Raw genomic sequence first — 15,875 nt, forward strand, 5'->3', positions numbered from 1 at the left:
CCCCTATCACTGCCAGGCCCAGGGAGGGCAGAGCCTGCCAAGATGCAGCATTTCACCTTGGCAGCCCTCACACAAACACGTATTCTGCTCTACAGTGGTAATTTCTGTGAAAGGAGTACCAGCTGCAACTTTTATTAGCAACATCTTAGACTCCCTCAAGTATGTGCTCTAGACTTTGCCAGGCAGCCTGGCTGTCTGTGGATCAGATGCTAAATATACGAACAGTGGCAAATATGGTGTTCATTAGAAAAAGGTATTTTAAAATATATTTGAGGTAAAAGCTAATAATGGAAGTAAAAGATCGGTGTCTACTTGTTTTGTTTTCATAGAACCACTTTCTCTAGTTCTCAAAAAAAAATTTCTTTAACATATGTGCAATGTTTTCTCCCATACTGGGAGCATCTTCACATGTGCTATTATCTAGCATCCAGGTTTAAAATGGGATCAACACCTTGAATATGACAAGAGTCTCTTGATTTTGCCACAAGTAAAATAATGATCATGGTCCTTTGAAAGTCAATATTAATTAGTAATTAAACCAAACAGTGAATAAAATTAAAACCTGCAAGTGTGAAAAAGACCTAATACAAAAGTTAAATCCATTAGTCAATTTAGTTGCTTTGTGACTTGTCGAAGGCTGAAAACATGTTGTATAATATTAAGTGGTAGGAAAAACAGGCTATTTAAGAATTTTAACTTAATTAATGTTAAAAAAAGCAACCTCTGCCTACTTTATAAAAGATATTTCAAAGCAGTTTCTTCTTCACAGTCTACTGACAATTGTAAATACAAGTAATATTTGTAGGTTTTGTTATCTCTCTGGTCCAAAAGCCTAATGTGTCATATATCAGTCTCTGAATTACTACTCTCTTTGCTGATAACAAGTGCAATAACAGAATAACTTGAATGTCCTTCTCAAATACTATATCTTAGTTAAAGCAGGATTTAAATTCATTGGGGTCAGTTCAGACTTTCATTGGATCTGCTAAATATTCAAGGTAAAGAAAGCCTTTCAAAAATATGAAATCAATACATGCATTCTGTGGCATCAGATGGTGGGTCCTCCTTTGATGCCGCTCTGCTCTTCTATCCCAAGCACTTCATGTTCCACACCAAAGGCGACACTTCACTTTGAACAACTGCAGTTCAAACTGTGCATGGAAAACATATTTAGACACTCCGAGTGCTTTCCCCTTCAGATATATTAGGCTTTATAAAATTGTTATTTTCCTTTAACGCTACTGCTGTTGAAATAAGTTTAAAATGTGGCACAGTGTATATCAGGTACATAATAAAATTGTACAAGTAATAGCATGATAGTTTAAAAGAACAAGGTAGATGCCATACTATGATGCATATGATAATAGAATTGTATTTATATGTTGCAATTACCAAATAAGTGGTATTTTTTGATTCTTTTTAATGAATTGTCAGCAGTGGCTGTAATTTGATTTAGATAGGCTTATGTCTTTAAAGTATTTTAACTACTAATATAATTTCCACCAAGTAATGCAGTGCTCTATTTAAAAATTAATTTTATTAATTATTATTTAAGTATTAATATATTTGGATTTAATTTAAAGATTGTAATTCAATGCAAGATTATAATGCGTTATTAATGTCTATTAATGTTATTTATAATATCAAATATCTTGTTGATATTTTAAAATAGGGAAATAGATGAGTAGATCATTATACAGTGTGAAATTAGGAAAATGAAAGAGATGCATCTTCTCCCTGTTATCTCTGTTTCTAGTCCGTCCTTTGTTGCATTTTGTTTCACAAGATATTGAAGATCTAATGAATATTCAAATATATGCAAGTCCTATTCCAGCATCATACATCATACGAACAAAACACATACACTCTGCATATAATTACATTCTACATATATCTCTGTTTTACAAGACCTTCCTGCTTTTATCTGTTATAGATGAGTCTTCGTAGGAATTGCGTTCCTAACTTGACCCAAGGAATTGTCCAGACACAAAATTACAGAACATCTAATTAAGTTGGCCATCAAAAGCAAGAGATGTAGCAACCTGTTAATAATCTGCAGTCATTTCCTCACCCATCCTACGCGTGAAAAACAGGCCTGCTTTCTCCTTCCTAACTCCTCTTGTAAGGCAGAGGGATGTTCAGCTTCTCATTCAATCTTTGATGAAGCTAACTGCTTGAAATGACTCATTTTTTATATTTGGCACAGTGTTACCTGAAGGAGCATCAACTCTTCCTGCTATGTGACAATGTAATATAGAGAACTGCTCTTTTGATGGTTCCTCCATTTATAGGAATTCCCAGGACAACAAAGTCCTTTCAGCACAACTCTGATCACGTTTGTTCCTGCTGGTAATTTGTCTGTTCAGCAAATTTTATAGGGTAAGAAGTTTTTTGTATGTCTTATCAAAAATTACTCACAACCAATTCTTATAGTACACATAATTCCGATTTTTTTTTCCAAATGGAAATATAAACAACTTTAACATTCCATTATTTTGAAAACAGGTTGTGAGTACTGAATGAAATTATTCATATATTAAAGTACTTAATACAACATAACTGCAGTACAAAAAAGCAATTTAATGAATCAGAAAACAAGAAAGATGCTGTAGCCTATACTTAGTAACGACCACTCTTGATATTTTAAAATTAATTAAATATTTTACCACTGTCATTTTAATTCTTCTATTCTCTTACTTTGAATTTTTCTAAGTCAATCTTATCCCTCTATGTTAGTATTACTCACTACTATGTTATATTCTAGAATGTATAAAATATTAAAATATATGGATGGAGAAAAAAATAGAGGTTTTTTTTTAGGAGAAAACCTAAAATTACTTTTGAGTTTGAAACTGTACTCCCAGAACTGTGGGAAATAACCGCTGCAAAATTTTACCCTTCACATTATAGTCTGGGTGACTAAAACTGTGTTCTGAAGAGACATTTCATTCTTTCCATCTTGATTTTTACCCATTAATTTGGTATTCCCCCTTCTTTGAAAGATCACTTACCTATTTCTGTATCATGCAAATCAGTTCCTGGAGTCTTTGCTGCAATCTCTCAACTGCTTTTGGGGGTATCATAAATGCACATCGAACGAATGGTGACATTCTATTGCTATTGACATTCTGGGAGTGCCTCTCTGTCAGCTATAAGGGAACTAGGCAAGAAACTTTTACTGAATGGCTGATTTTCAGATATCTAAAGCTGTATTATGAAACCACCTTTGAATTACAGATTGCAAAATGTAGGGAGTAGCTAAACCTAATCTGAAGTCCTGGGTAGTTTTTTCTTTACTCCCATCCCTCTTTGTTTCCATGGGTCCATCTCTCTTCCACCTCTCCCTTGGTGTCTGTCTCTCTTGTGCTTTGGCTCTTGTAAAACTCACATCCTTTAAACCATGTGCCATTTATGGAGTGCACTGCTACAAGAAGCGATCTTTCTTTTCTCTAAAAAACCCTTTTATTTTTTCATTATTCAAACAATGTTCTGATTTTTAATCTTTTCAATGCCTACAATTTTGCTGTCATAACATAGTTCAGTTCTGTTGAGATAACCATGAAGATTTGTGTGCCCCAAAATCTAAGCAATAAACCACAAAAGTTAGTTGGGTTTGCATTTTCCCAAATTTTTCTGTTTCTCTTCTTCACTTCACTCCAGTGCTTTTGGGTCATGATTCATCAGCTGAACATGTCTTAAAGTGCCTGGCTGCATAAGAACAAACTGATCCAGAAATAAAAACGCTTTGCTGATCCCAAGTCTGATGAGATGATGGTACTTTTGAGGACAGCAGTCTTTCCTCATAAAAAGATGTAGAACCTATTTCAAGGAAGGGTTTATCAGTACTTCAGAAATGTCAGGATGGAATTATACAGTTTCTTGTGAAGAATCACTCTTTACAGGTGTTATACATATATTTATAATCACAGAAAAATTTAAGTCGGAAGGGACCCCTGGAAGCCAATGGGTCCAACAACCAATCTGAAATATGTCTTCTTGAGGTCCTGCTCCACTTGAATTGTGGAAATGCCAATGAATTCTACAGCCTCTCAGGGCAGCCTGTCCCAGTGCTCAGTCATCACTTGCTCACTAAGAAAATAGTTTTCTCCTTCAGTCCAACCAGACTTTCCATTGTAGGAATTTTGTTCAAGTCCTTTTGGTATGAGTCTCTGCGAAAGTCTGACTCCATCTTTTTTATAATCCTGCCCAAGGAGCAGTCAGCAGCAGGTAAATTTCCATTTAGTCTTCTCTTCCCAAGGCTAAACAAACCCATTTGTCTCAGCCTCTCCTTGAATTCATGTTCTGATGCTTTTGTTTTGCTGGAGAGCCAGAACTGACAATAACAAACCTGAAACTGTTACATGAACCAGCCACTAGGCAAAAAAGCAGTAGCTAAAAAACACTGCATATGGCTAAATAAAGCAAAATGCTACTAAAGTTCTGCAAAGATGAAGAAGAACGAGACAGAAATGCCCTTCATCCCCACAGTGTTCAGCAAAGCAACAGAAGGGCACCAGGGAAATTCCAATTATGAAACATTCTTGATGAAATATTAATAAAACCATACTATGGTCTTAATTGCTATAATTTAACACCCTGTATGGTATAAATATTTTAGAAACATGGTAAAATGGAACATTAAGAAGGGGTCAAGGGATAATAATATACATTAATCTTGATTGGTGGAGATGTATACCTCATACTTAATTTATGTTTATACTACTGTTCTGTATTCATTTTTTAAGAGTAGTGGGTGGAATAAGATATATGTATGTATCTTATATTGAGACATGCATGTTATGTGTGTATGTGTAGATTAATGTAGGTATTTGTACAGTAAAGGGCTCTAATGTATGATATATATAGAAAGGAATTTTAAAATGCTTTCACAAGAGCATCCTCTCCTTTAGAAATCAGTCACGGATCCAGCAGTCTACAAAAGCAAGAGGGTCAGGAAATATGCAAACCACTTTCTCACAAAATTATTTCCTGAGGAAGTCATTATCTGTACTGCCCTTGTAATAGCCACCTTTCTTTTTCGGTAGCAAATATTTCTTTTAAGGTTAGTTTCCATATATTTCCATGAAGGGAAAACCCTGGAAACAAGCTGGCCACACTGAAGGGGAGGGGTGAGTACTGCAAGGATTGTTTCATTGCCTTAGGGGTGGGTACTTTGCAGCCTGTTTTGGTAGAAGAGTGTCTACCTGACAAACACAGTAGTCAGAAAAAAGTCAGAAAACATTTCACAGAGCTTTTAACTCTCCCATAGATTTTCACTCTATAAGGAAGCTATTGTGCTAATTTTTTTCAGAAAATAGCATGCAGAAATTGCTTGAAATTGCTGGCTCTCTAATAGTGACCCATGCCCATGTATGTATAAAGTGGATAGGCATTTCATTTACATTTATCGAAAATTGTATGCAGTAATGATTTCTCTGTGTTAAATTGCATAATCCATACAAGTCTGACAGTCTTATAAAGGCTGTGGACCAATGTCCTTTTTTGAATGCATTAGTGCCAATGAAAGAGGTTATCATACCCTTGACAGAGGTTGCTGCTGTCTTGTGTCTGCTGGTGGAACTGCTCCTGTGATCACCCTCTAAACTACATCACTCAGAATTTACCAGGTAGGCTCAACTGGTTTAAATAGCAGATTTTTTGCAAATGATGCACATTTTGCAAAAATAAGAGATAAGTTGCTGTTCACAAGAGCGTGTAGCTGGCATTTTGATGGACAGTGAACTCTTTTACCAGCAGGGCAGATTCCTGATTCACAGTATTAGCCCACAGCCCCTCCCTCTGTCAATTCACCTGTCTTCTTTAGTTCTAATATTTCTGCAGTTGCTTATGATCTCTTTTTAAAAACCAACCTTGACAAAATACTTTTCTTTTGGGATATACGATTCTCCCACACAGATATCTGAGATACAGAACAACATTTTGCCCAATGAGAGGTTTATAATTGGATTTACAACCTACTCAGAGGAAACTGGCACCACAGAAAGTGGGACAGGCCAGGAAGCCTTTCTTACACTTTGAAGGGATGCCCTAAAAAATGTTTTCATAGTGTAGTTAGTGTAGGGATGGTACCACCCAAAACTCATGCCAATAAGCACTGGGTTAAGCCTTCTGCAGAGGAGAGACCTCTCTGTCACACCATTTACAGAAAAGGAAAGATTTGCCTTTGCTTTCAGCACTTCTGGGAGAGCTGATCAGAGTGTCCTTTCCTGCCATTTCTCCTTACTTTAAATCCTGCCAATAAGTCTCTTCTGCTCCTCACAGCGAAACGGTGAAAGTGCTGCAGCTTTTAAAGGATTTATAAGGCTTAGCTGATCACATCACTTCCTATGCCAAAAAATAAGAGGAAGAATGTTGTGTGGATGGATACAGCTTTGGCATTCTGCTGTTCTATTGCCTAATACCAATTCCTTGTTATCTGTACTCCTCTCTGTAGCCAATTATTGTCTCCACTCATTTGGTAGGCACAAGTTTTTTACACAAGAACCACCTTTTAGCTGTATGTTTGCACAGTGCCTTTGCCACAGTGGTCCTGGCTGTTAAAACCATTTGTAGGTGAGGTTGTAATAATCATAATATTTTGCCCACTGCCAGAATCTGCAAAGTAGCCATCCACTACACTCTCAGATCTTTCCTGTTAAATCCTGCTCCTCATTCCCATCAAATGTGCAAACCTGCAGACACAGGCACATGCAAATTCTGTAAATGCATTGAGAACCAAGTTATCTCTGTAGGCAAGGATTTATATTCCTTGTTTTGCACTTCACCCATCCAAGGATAAACATCATGGTTTTTTACTACTTGATTAAAATTTTTATTCTTGAAAAAACTGGGCCTCTGTTTCTGAACTATAAGGAGGCTTCATTGATTCTTCTACTTCTTGATGATTTTTCAGAAATCTACTGAAAAGTAGCCAAGTAGCCTTCAGAATTTTCATAAAAGCAGAATTACGAAAAACTGTTGTGAGAAACAATGGGCAAGTTAACATCGCCCCTATTCACTCTCACCTGAAAGCTTTATTGTGACTCCTGTTACTAGTGTCATTCTTGGTAATAAATATTTTCATTTTATTCTGAGGCGCAGCAAATAGATTTTGTTAGTGAATGACCTTGTGCATTAGCTGTGTTATTCATGATTTAGTGAGCCAGTCAGTTGAAATATTGCTAATGTTTTCACAACTCAGTCTTGTTACATTTGTGCCACAAGGATGACATTAACTGTAGTTGCAGATGAATAACAAATAACGTGTCTCGAAGTTGTGTTTTGGATCATTAAAGAAATGAACCTACAGGGTGCTGTTTTATTAACTGAAGAAATGACTGGGGAAAAAAAATGACAGTTCTTGAATGTGTATTTATTAAAAATAACAGTTTGGCATGCTGAGAATTAGTGGTAGTGTCCCTTAAATTTTTCATAAACCAGTGCAAACACACTATGGTGTCCATCCAAAGATTTGACAGATTTTAAATAAGAGTAAGAATAATTCATATATTTCAGGCTGTTTATATGAGAAGACTCAAGGTGGTGCAAGCAGAAGAATGCTAAAAAAGTAGAGCATAACAAAGGTGAAGATTAACTAGATGTCAATATGGATATTTTAAAATATTTTATATTATAATATGAAAGAGGGTCAGTGTACTTTCCAGGGAGACCCTAGGGAGGAGTGGACTGCTTCTTTAAAAGTGCAACAACTGTTCTTGGATTTCTTTTTCAGAGTCCTCCAGTTTCTTTTATGTTAACAAATAATGGAATATATTGAAAAAGTAGCTAGTAGACTTCTTGAGAAATGGCTTAGTCCTTTCTCTTGCCCCATTGACACATAATCTATTCTAAAGAGACCACAGACAGTCAGTTAAGTTCCAGGTAATCGAGTTTCCTAAATTTCTAGAAAGCTACAACCATAAGTAGCAACATCTGGATCACTTCAGTGTTTTTTTCTGCTTATGAAGTACTCTAGTTATAGATCTAGAAAAGTGAGTATAGGAGGAAAATAAGTGGTTTAGATACTACTATTCCTAGAAACTAAGCAAGTAATTTTTGTTTCTATTGGATGGAGATGATGACAGAAGATTATAATTTTTCTTTTTCTAAAGCATTAAAAGAACAAGGAAAAGATCTTACATAAAGTTCATGTTTTTAAAGTAGACAGATAGTTCTTGTTTAAAAATAATAAAACACAAAAAGGATATGCAATGGATATCCTGAGGGATCAAAATGAGGTATGTGGAAGGAGAGAATATTCAAATAGAAGCAAAAAGCAGATACAAAACTAGAATATTAGCAACACTTGAAAAGCTGAGTAACTACTATTATCTGTTTGATTTTTTTTTTTAGTATTTTCAGCACAAGAAAATTAAAGCAATCTGTTGAATTCTTGACTATAAATAAAAGAAGGCAGAAAAGCTGTTCTTTTATAATGTTATTCAGAAAACCTGTCTATTTAAAAGGAAAGGAAAGAAGCTGTAGCCTTAAGCTTATTTCATGGACCATTACTTTTCACAGTGTGATGAAGGTGAGGAGGCAAAGACTTGTCTGTGTTGAAAGGGCTGAGGGAGGTCCAGGAGGTCCTTCTTACCCACCCATTCTCTGGGACCACAAATCTTGCCTTCTGTTTTTTAAATGTTAAGGTTGAACAAATGATGGTGAATCTCAATGTTAAGCTAACTGTGACTTTGAGAGGCACAGTTAAAAGCTGATCTGGACATTAGTGATCCTTCCAGAAATAACTTTGCAGAGAAGCATTGCCTGCACTTGCACTGGTAGTCAACCCACTTTAGTCTACTTGAACATATTCTGCTCTACTTTTAGCTCAACATCCTGCAGGTTGTTTCATCTGAATTTTCTGTACAGAGCTGAAACTTTTCAGAGAATATTTATGTGAACAAATTTTGATGTGAAAAGTGGAATGACACTTTTTTCATTTTCTGCTAACACTGGCTGAATTGGTTCAACTTTTGCTATAAATAATGGATAAGTGTTTTAAGTATGCAAGCAAATTGTTACACATAGATGCACTGCACTCTGTCAAGTAATGTACAGTATTGAATTGTCACTGTTAAAATGGTCAATAGTGTTAAAAATTGTCACTGTTAAGAATTCATTGAAATATATTCTGTATTTCTAAAACATGCATTTTCAAAGCATGGTTATTTTTGTTATTAGTACTCAAAACTCTTCTATTGATGGACATAAATTTCCTTCCACTATTTAGGAGAATATTTTTGATAATGGGTAGTTTCTGAAGCTTGGGGTGGGGCGTAGAAGTATTTAGAATAGATTTTTTTTCATTTCTATGGTTCTAATTCATATAAACGGGACTTGTTTCTACTTTGAAAATACAAGCAGGCCTTTTCAGACCTATATTTATACATGATAAATAAATTATACTCATCTCAGAATGGGATAACTAAATATCTGGCAATACCTATTTACTTCTCTTGACTAAGGAGGAAACCTTACTGATCTTTTACTTGAGACAGCAAAGTTGTTAGAGATGGATCCCAGCACGAAGCAGAAAACCTCCAAGAAATAAAAAAAGTAGTTTCGTATATCCCAACCTCCTTTACTACAATTTAAATATCAGATTTTAGAATAGCAGTGTGCTCATTTTAAAGGAAAGGGAAGGAAAAACATACAGTGGAGAACTTATTTATTGAATAAGTGGAAATAAATCAATGGAAACTGTCATGCAGAAAGAACGTGTTTAAAATACATACCTAATCTATGCAAACAGATAGCTACCTCAGGTCCTGATGCATCAAGGCATTGCTGTGCTATCCTTGAGTATTACCTGACCATGGGTGTAAGAAGCAAATAGTTTAAAGTGGCAAAAGTGGCATTGATTTGGTGAATAAGTTTAAAAAAATATACAGCTCTTGACAGCTATTCAAGTATGGACCAAATTTCCCCTTATGAAAACATGCAGGGTTACTATTTGCCTGACAAAGGGATTTTGCGTGTATTTTTTGAACAGAATTAAATACTAATAGAGATGGAAAATTCCTTGATTGTGAGCATGGAGATTTAACTGCCTTGTACCAAAACCTGGAGAATGCAAAGGTGCACAGGGAGTAGTGAGCATGGTCTGAATTTCCATCTGCTGTTTCTGTTGGCTAGAGCATGTTGCAAAGGATGTGTGCCCTCAAAATTGCTGGAGATGCAAACAATATTTTAAATTACTCCAGGCAGCAAGGTGCTGCATCTGAACAGATTGAAAGCTGAAATGTTGATATCGGAAATTAAATTAATGCACATGAGATTGAAACAATATCTAATTAAAATCATTTGAAAAATGACTTGAAAATTGAATATGACATAACATTTAGCAGGCTGTTGCTAGCACAGCGATGAGGCTTTGACTTTTCTGCAACCATTTCCATTCAAGGCCTGGCTGCCAGTTTACTAGAAATTACACATGAAACAACTATCTCGTGCCATCACCCTGTAAAGATTGGAAGACAAAATACCTTTTGCCCACAACTTGGGTACTTGTCCCTCACTGATTGCATTGAAAAATTTAGTAAAGGCACCCTTCTTCTCACTTTATCTTGAGTTAGTCATTTTGGTTTCAACTGATGCATTTTGAATGCTCCATGTTGCGTTTTTGAATTGCAATCTGTTGTTGTTCCTACCAGGACAGAGGTACAGATTCAAAGGCTGTAGCCCCTGGAGGAAGTTCCCGGGGCTGGGCACAGAATCTCTGACACCACCCTTTGTAGACAAAGACAAGGAGACCTTGTCTTATATTCCGGAAAGTCTAGACTTCTGAACATGGTTGTACACAAGTATCTAATTCTGAGTCCATTAAAATACTTTTTTAGGTACTTAAAAAAGAGGAAAGTGAATGAGGTGAGAAAAACTGCTGTGAAATCGAGTTGTTTTATAGGGAAAAGGCTTAGAGGGCGCTGAGTCAACAGTGTGGTTTTTCTCTGTCCCACTCTCATTTAGTGCTGTGAATGCCTCAGCAGTTTCAGGAGGTGCACTGACTGTGCAAAAGCTGGTTTTCTCTGGGACTGTGCTCTTCTCAGCAGGGAGAGAGCCAAAATATGAGGATGCGTTTTCATGGGCTGCCCTTCCTGCTTTTCTCTTTCCCTTCCTCAGAGGGGAAAATAAATTAAATTCTTCTGAATTTGGCTCTATAAAAGGAGCTTTGCAACAAGCTGATGGGAAAAAGACGGCAGTCATAGAATTCACCTGGCAGCCTACAGTAAATCTGAATTAATTGCCCTCCATCACTTTATTGACTGGAGGTCCAGTCAATATACTTAGTGAGTCTAGGGCATGAATTATCTTATTCTAAAATGGGCAGGTAATAGAGGTCAGGGTAATCATATACTCATAAGTACTTTTTTTTCTACATTTAATTAAATACAACACACCCTCAAAGTCAGATACACAGCAGAAGAACAAGGTTTCCCTGTGAGTGACATCATCTTCCCACAAAGACTTTTCATATTTAAGGTCAATTTCTTCTTTGGGCAGGTAAATCCTGCAGCAGCATGAGAGACAGGTTGAGGAAGCCTCTTGCTCAAACCCTTTTGCTCATCTTGCTTGTGCCAGAGTGTGTTCCCACGAGTAAGCTGGAGGGTGCAGTTGTGATTGGCATCGTATTTGTAGCAAACCTTTGTAATCCCCGTATTTCTCAGGGTTTCCTTCTTCCAGAAGTGCTGTAATGAGACTGCAGGTCAGCTTGGAGCTCTCTATAACCTGCTGCTTCTTATAACTGATGGACTCCGAGGTTAAACTTGCCAAAACTACATGCTCAAATTCTTGACTGCACCACTGACAGATAATTTTGCTAAAGGAAATAAACGTTTGCCCTCAGAAAACACATCAGACCTCCCTCAGGTTAGTGAAGACTGAACAGTGACAATTCCTATCCTTAAACACTCAGTAACACCCTCGTCATGCTCTCTAATAGAGCAAAGCCATTAAGTTGTCCCCATTGTAATTTAGATCACAGAAGAGACTTCCACAGTTTCTTTCAGGTTAAAATAACCGGTATACAGAGAGTAGGCAAAATTATTCCACTGTAGCTACGTGCTTAATTATATGGAATACCGCATAAATTGTCAAGTGCAAAGAATTATTCTGATAAATTAAAATACTAATTAAATAGGATATTGCAGAATTTTGAGAACATTATAGGGCTCCGCTTCTTCAGGTAATTTGCATATCCTTCATCTAGTGAATTTAATTTAAAGGCCTCATTTTTTGTGTGTTTGGAAGCTCTTTTTGTTTCAGTGGAAGATTAAAAAATGGATTTATATGTTGCTAACTGGTTTGGGGGGGGATTTTATTGAGGTATTTTTTTCTTTTTTTTTTTTTTTTGAATAGGTGTTTTTATTATGCCTCTTTGCTGATGAGTTTGTCAGTTCTCCATTAGCATTACAGAACTTTAAACTGTGGCCATAAAAAAAATAACTTTGATGGAATGTGCAATATGCAATGTTACCCAGAATTATAATTTCCACTTTCATGAAATTTACAACAGAAACTTCATCTGCTGTATATTTTATTTGAATAAAAGCTAGCAGGTACTACGCTAAAATACTTCTAAATATTTGGGCCAATTTTCAAAGGATTAATAGCTTGTTTTTAATATCTGAATATATTTTCCCACCACTTCTTCCATCTATCTATATTGACTGTGTTTTATTTTTTTTAATTCTCCATTATAGCTATGCATAGAAAAGGTTAAGTAGTTATACTCACCGTTCCACAGCTTGAAGCAGCTGTTTGATATGTAGTTGCTGCTTCAGCTTCAGCACCATTTTTGACAGAGTTTCTTGACCTTCCTGAACAGCTTGTGGAGTTCAAGGTTAGCTAAAATACGCTCCTGTTAACGCCTGGAGTGAACACGCCAGAGACTGTCTGCTGTGTCTCTCTCCACAATCTGACAGTGCCTGAGCTTGACCATTTTCCGGTTATGATTTAGTCAATAACACCTCGTGCCTTCATGCCTCCTAATTTTGGCAGGGTATATGTTAGCATGGTTGTCAGACCTGTCCTTTGTGTTTTAGACAATATCAAGGGGGAAAGCAGGGGTGTTAAGCAAACCCTGTTCACTGTTGTTGTTTTTTAATATCAAAGCTTCAATAATTAAAGTCTGCAGGAAACCTATAAAAAAGGAGGTCAAATATGTAATAGTAATTACAAAATTCAGCAATTCAGCAGACCCAATATTTTCTATTAACTGCTCATGTGGTAAGAAATTACACAGTGGGATTTAAGCCTTTTTGTTTGCTTATGCCCATTTATTTTGCAGCCACTCTGCTGTGCAGTTTTCTTTATCCTAAGCTACCAAAGAATCATTTATTGGACCATTCAGTTTCTTTGAAGGAGGCTGTGGAGCTTTTTCATTTTATAAATCTTCTAAAATTTTGCACTTGGTAGAAATCTGCCTCTAGTGTGTATGCTGGGTGTGAGGCAGTCAGTGTGGTAGCATGGCACCCCTTTGCAATGAAATCTGCAGGCAAGTCTGCAGCCATCAGTGAAATAATGTCCTCCAGAGCCTATCTCAAGGCTGAAAATCCAGCTTCTTGCCAAATATTTACTTTCTTTTTCTGAAATTTGTACTATCCAACATATACAACACTGCAAAACATAGTGTCAAATCTCCTGGTTCAGGCAATTCTCCTTCTCATGTGGTGACTCTGAGTAGAATAAATACGTGAATGTGTAAAGTATGGCATAGGTGTTAAGTATGTGAGTATTGTATGCAGTATTTAGGCTGGAAAACATGCATTTAAGCTTTCTTAGCTTGGGACTGCATGTTCCCCTCTGCTTAACCAGTAGCATATTTAAGAGAAGCAAAAATAAAGATGTGTGGGTCTAAAAGGTATACAGTACTTTCCTCTTCATTTAAATGGAGGGCAATATTCATCCCTTGCTGAAGGCAGTCAGAAAGGTTTCTCTGTATTAGAATTGCTTGAGGTTTAACTTTTTGAGTCTTTGCACAAACAAACTCTTACCAAAATCTCTCAGTGAGAGGTGAGATGGAGTCTAATTATCCAACTCACCTCTGAAACAAGTGTGAGTCATTTGTGTTGCACTTTGGACAAACTAAATAAAGTATCAGTTCACAATAATCTTGCTTCTCATCTGCTGCAATTTGAGCTGTTTTTAATATTTCAAATGGCAACAATTAAAGAGTATTTTCTACAAATGAAGGAAAATATGGTAATTCCTTTAAGTATTTTTATGTAAATTTACAGTGCATGATATGTTCTAGCACACTTCTTGAACTTTCTGGTAAGGAGGTTTCCTTTAGGCAACTTCAGCTGAGAAGCCGAATCTATCCAAATTTTTTCTGTAATCAAAGATGTAGGTGCCTGCAGATGTGTGTAAAATATGTGGGATGACTCACTGTATTAAAAGTCCATCCCTTTCCAAGGACTGCAGAGAGAACCTGGATGACTCACTTGGATTACACAGTCAGTGACTAGGCAGCTAAAGGAAGGAGAGGTTAACAAGGCTGCAGGGCTCCATTTCTACTCATGAATAAGTCATCTCAGGTGCCTGGGTTTTGACCACAAGTCTGGCTGACTAGAAGGTTGAAGTCTTCCCATCCAAAATGGGATGAGACTACCTATACTCCCAGCTAGGAATAATCTCAGCCTTGTGCTGTTCCCAAAACTGTGGTTGGGAACAACATATTGTTTTGTGAGGCTACAAATGGTCAAAGGCAGAAATCCTGTGAAGACCATAGATTTAAAAGTATTGGCAATCATACAGCAGTGCTCAAGTTCATGCCCTGGGCATGTTTGAGTTGCAAGTATAGTTGTAGTCATAGTGATTGCTACCTTTATTTAGCTGTTTTATGTTGGATTACTTTAGTTTGGTTTTTAATGCTTTTATGATATAGAAGCTGATAAATGTGAAAAAAACTAAATTTAAAAAAAGAAAAAAAGACAAAATTGTCCACTGCATCCTGGTGTTGTGAAATAAACTCTTCATCTTACCTGCTAGATAAGAGTCTGTATTTGTTGTGAAATTGCCTACACAGTGACAGTTCTGTTGTAATGGCAAAGGTTCTGCCCTGCTCTTCAATGCAAGGGAGGCAGTGGGAAGTTTCCACCAAAGAGAACTTTCCAGGTATATTATGTATATGTGTTAAATGTGTGTGATACTGTGTTTACAAGGGACACAGAATTAGCTTGGCTTTCTTTTTCATGTAATAATGAACAATTAATAGCAAAAATATGTGTTTAGAATACTGACTAGCAGAGCTGCTCTCAGGGAAAGATATTCCGCAGATGACAGAGGTAGGAACTGTCATGAATATATTGATGAAGGAAAGAAGGCTAGTTGCAAATGCTGTAAAATCATACATATTCCAGATTTCCTGTAACTCTTTCAATCTTAATTTTTCCTTACAGCCATAAACAAAGAGAAGCTTGAGAAAACAACTGGACTGAAAATTCTGCAGACTGGTGTGGGGGAGGTAAGTGGCTTTCAGGCATTTTACATTCTCAAAAACGTTTTAATTCTTGGGGTTTTTTAAGAAATCCTGGAGCTCATGAACGTTTGTGAGCTACCAGTCTGATAGTGCTAAGGGCCTTTTATGATACAGTTGCATCTGTCAAAATACAATCTGCTGCACAAATAGCACTGTATCCCACAGAGAAAAAAAAATACCATCCTTATGAGAAAAGTGCAGCCAGCTTGAAGAAATGCAGTTTTTGGCTTTGTTGTATCACAGGAACAAAATCCCCAAAGATGAGCACAGTGACTGAAGTTCTCGTATTATTCCCCTTGGTTTTCATGGAGTGCTATCTCATGTAGATCAATGAAAGTTTAAATTTGGGGTAAAGAGTCTTCAGATATTTGAGACAATGTGACAGTGAATGTCTTGC

At 36.5% G+C, this 15,875-nt stretch overlaps 1 protein-coding gene across 1 annotated transcript in view; it reads left to right on the top strand.

Moving 5' to 3' along the window:
• Positions 1-15,875, top strand: part of PTPRN2 (protein tyrosine phosphatase, receptor type N2) — a 648,310-nt gene that overhangs the window by 389,226 nt on the left and 243,209 nt on the right. Inside the window, exon 12 of the mRNA XM_027648381.1 lies at positions 15,399-15,463. Within this exon, the coding sequence (XP_027504182.1) occupies positions 15,399-15,463 (65 nt within the window). The remainder of the gene's footprint in view (positions 1-15,398; positions 15,464-15,875) is intronic.

The sequence above is a fragment of the Corapipo altera genome, unplaced genomic scaffold (genome assembly GCF_003945725.1).
Source record: "Corapipo altera isolate COAL_440 unplaced genomic scaffold, ASM394572v1 47, whole genome shotgun sequence".
NCBI classification, from domain to species: domain Eukaryota; kingdom Metazoa; phylum Chordata; class Aves; order Passeriformes; family Pipridae; genus Corapipo; species Corapipo altera.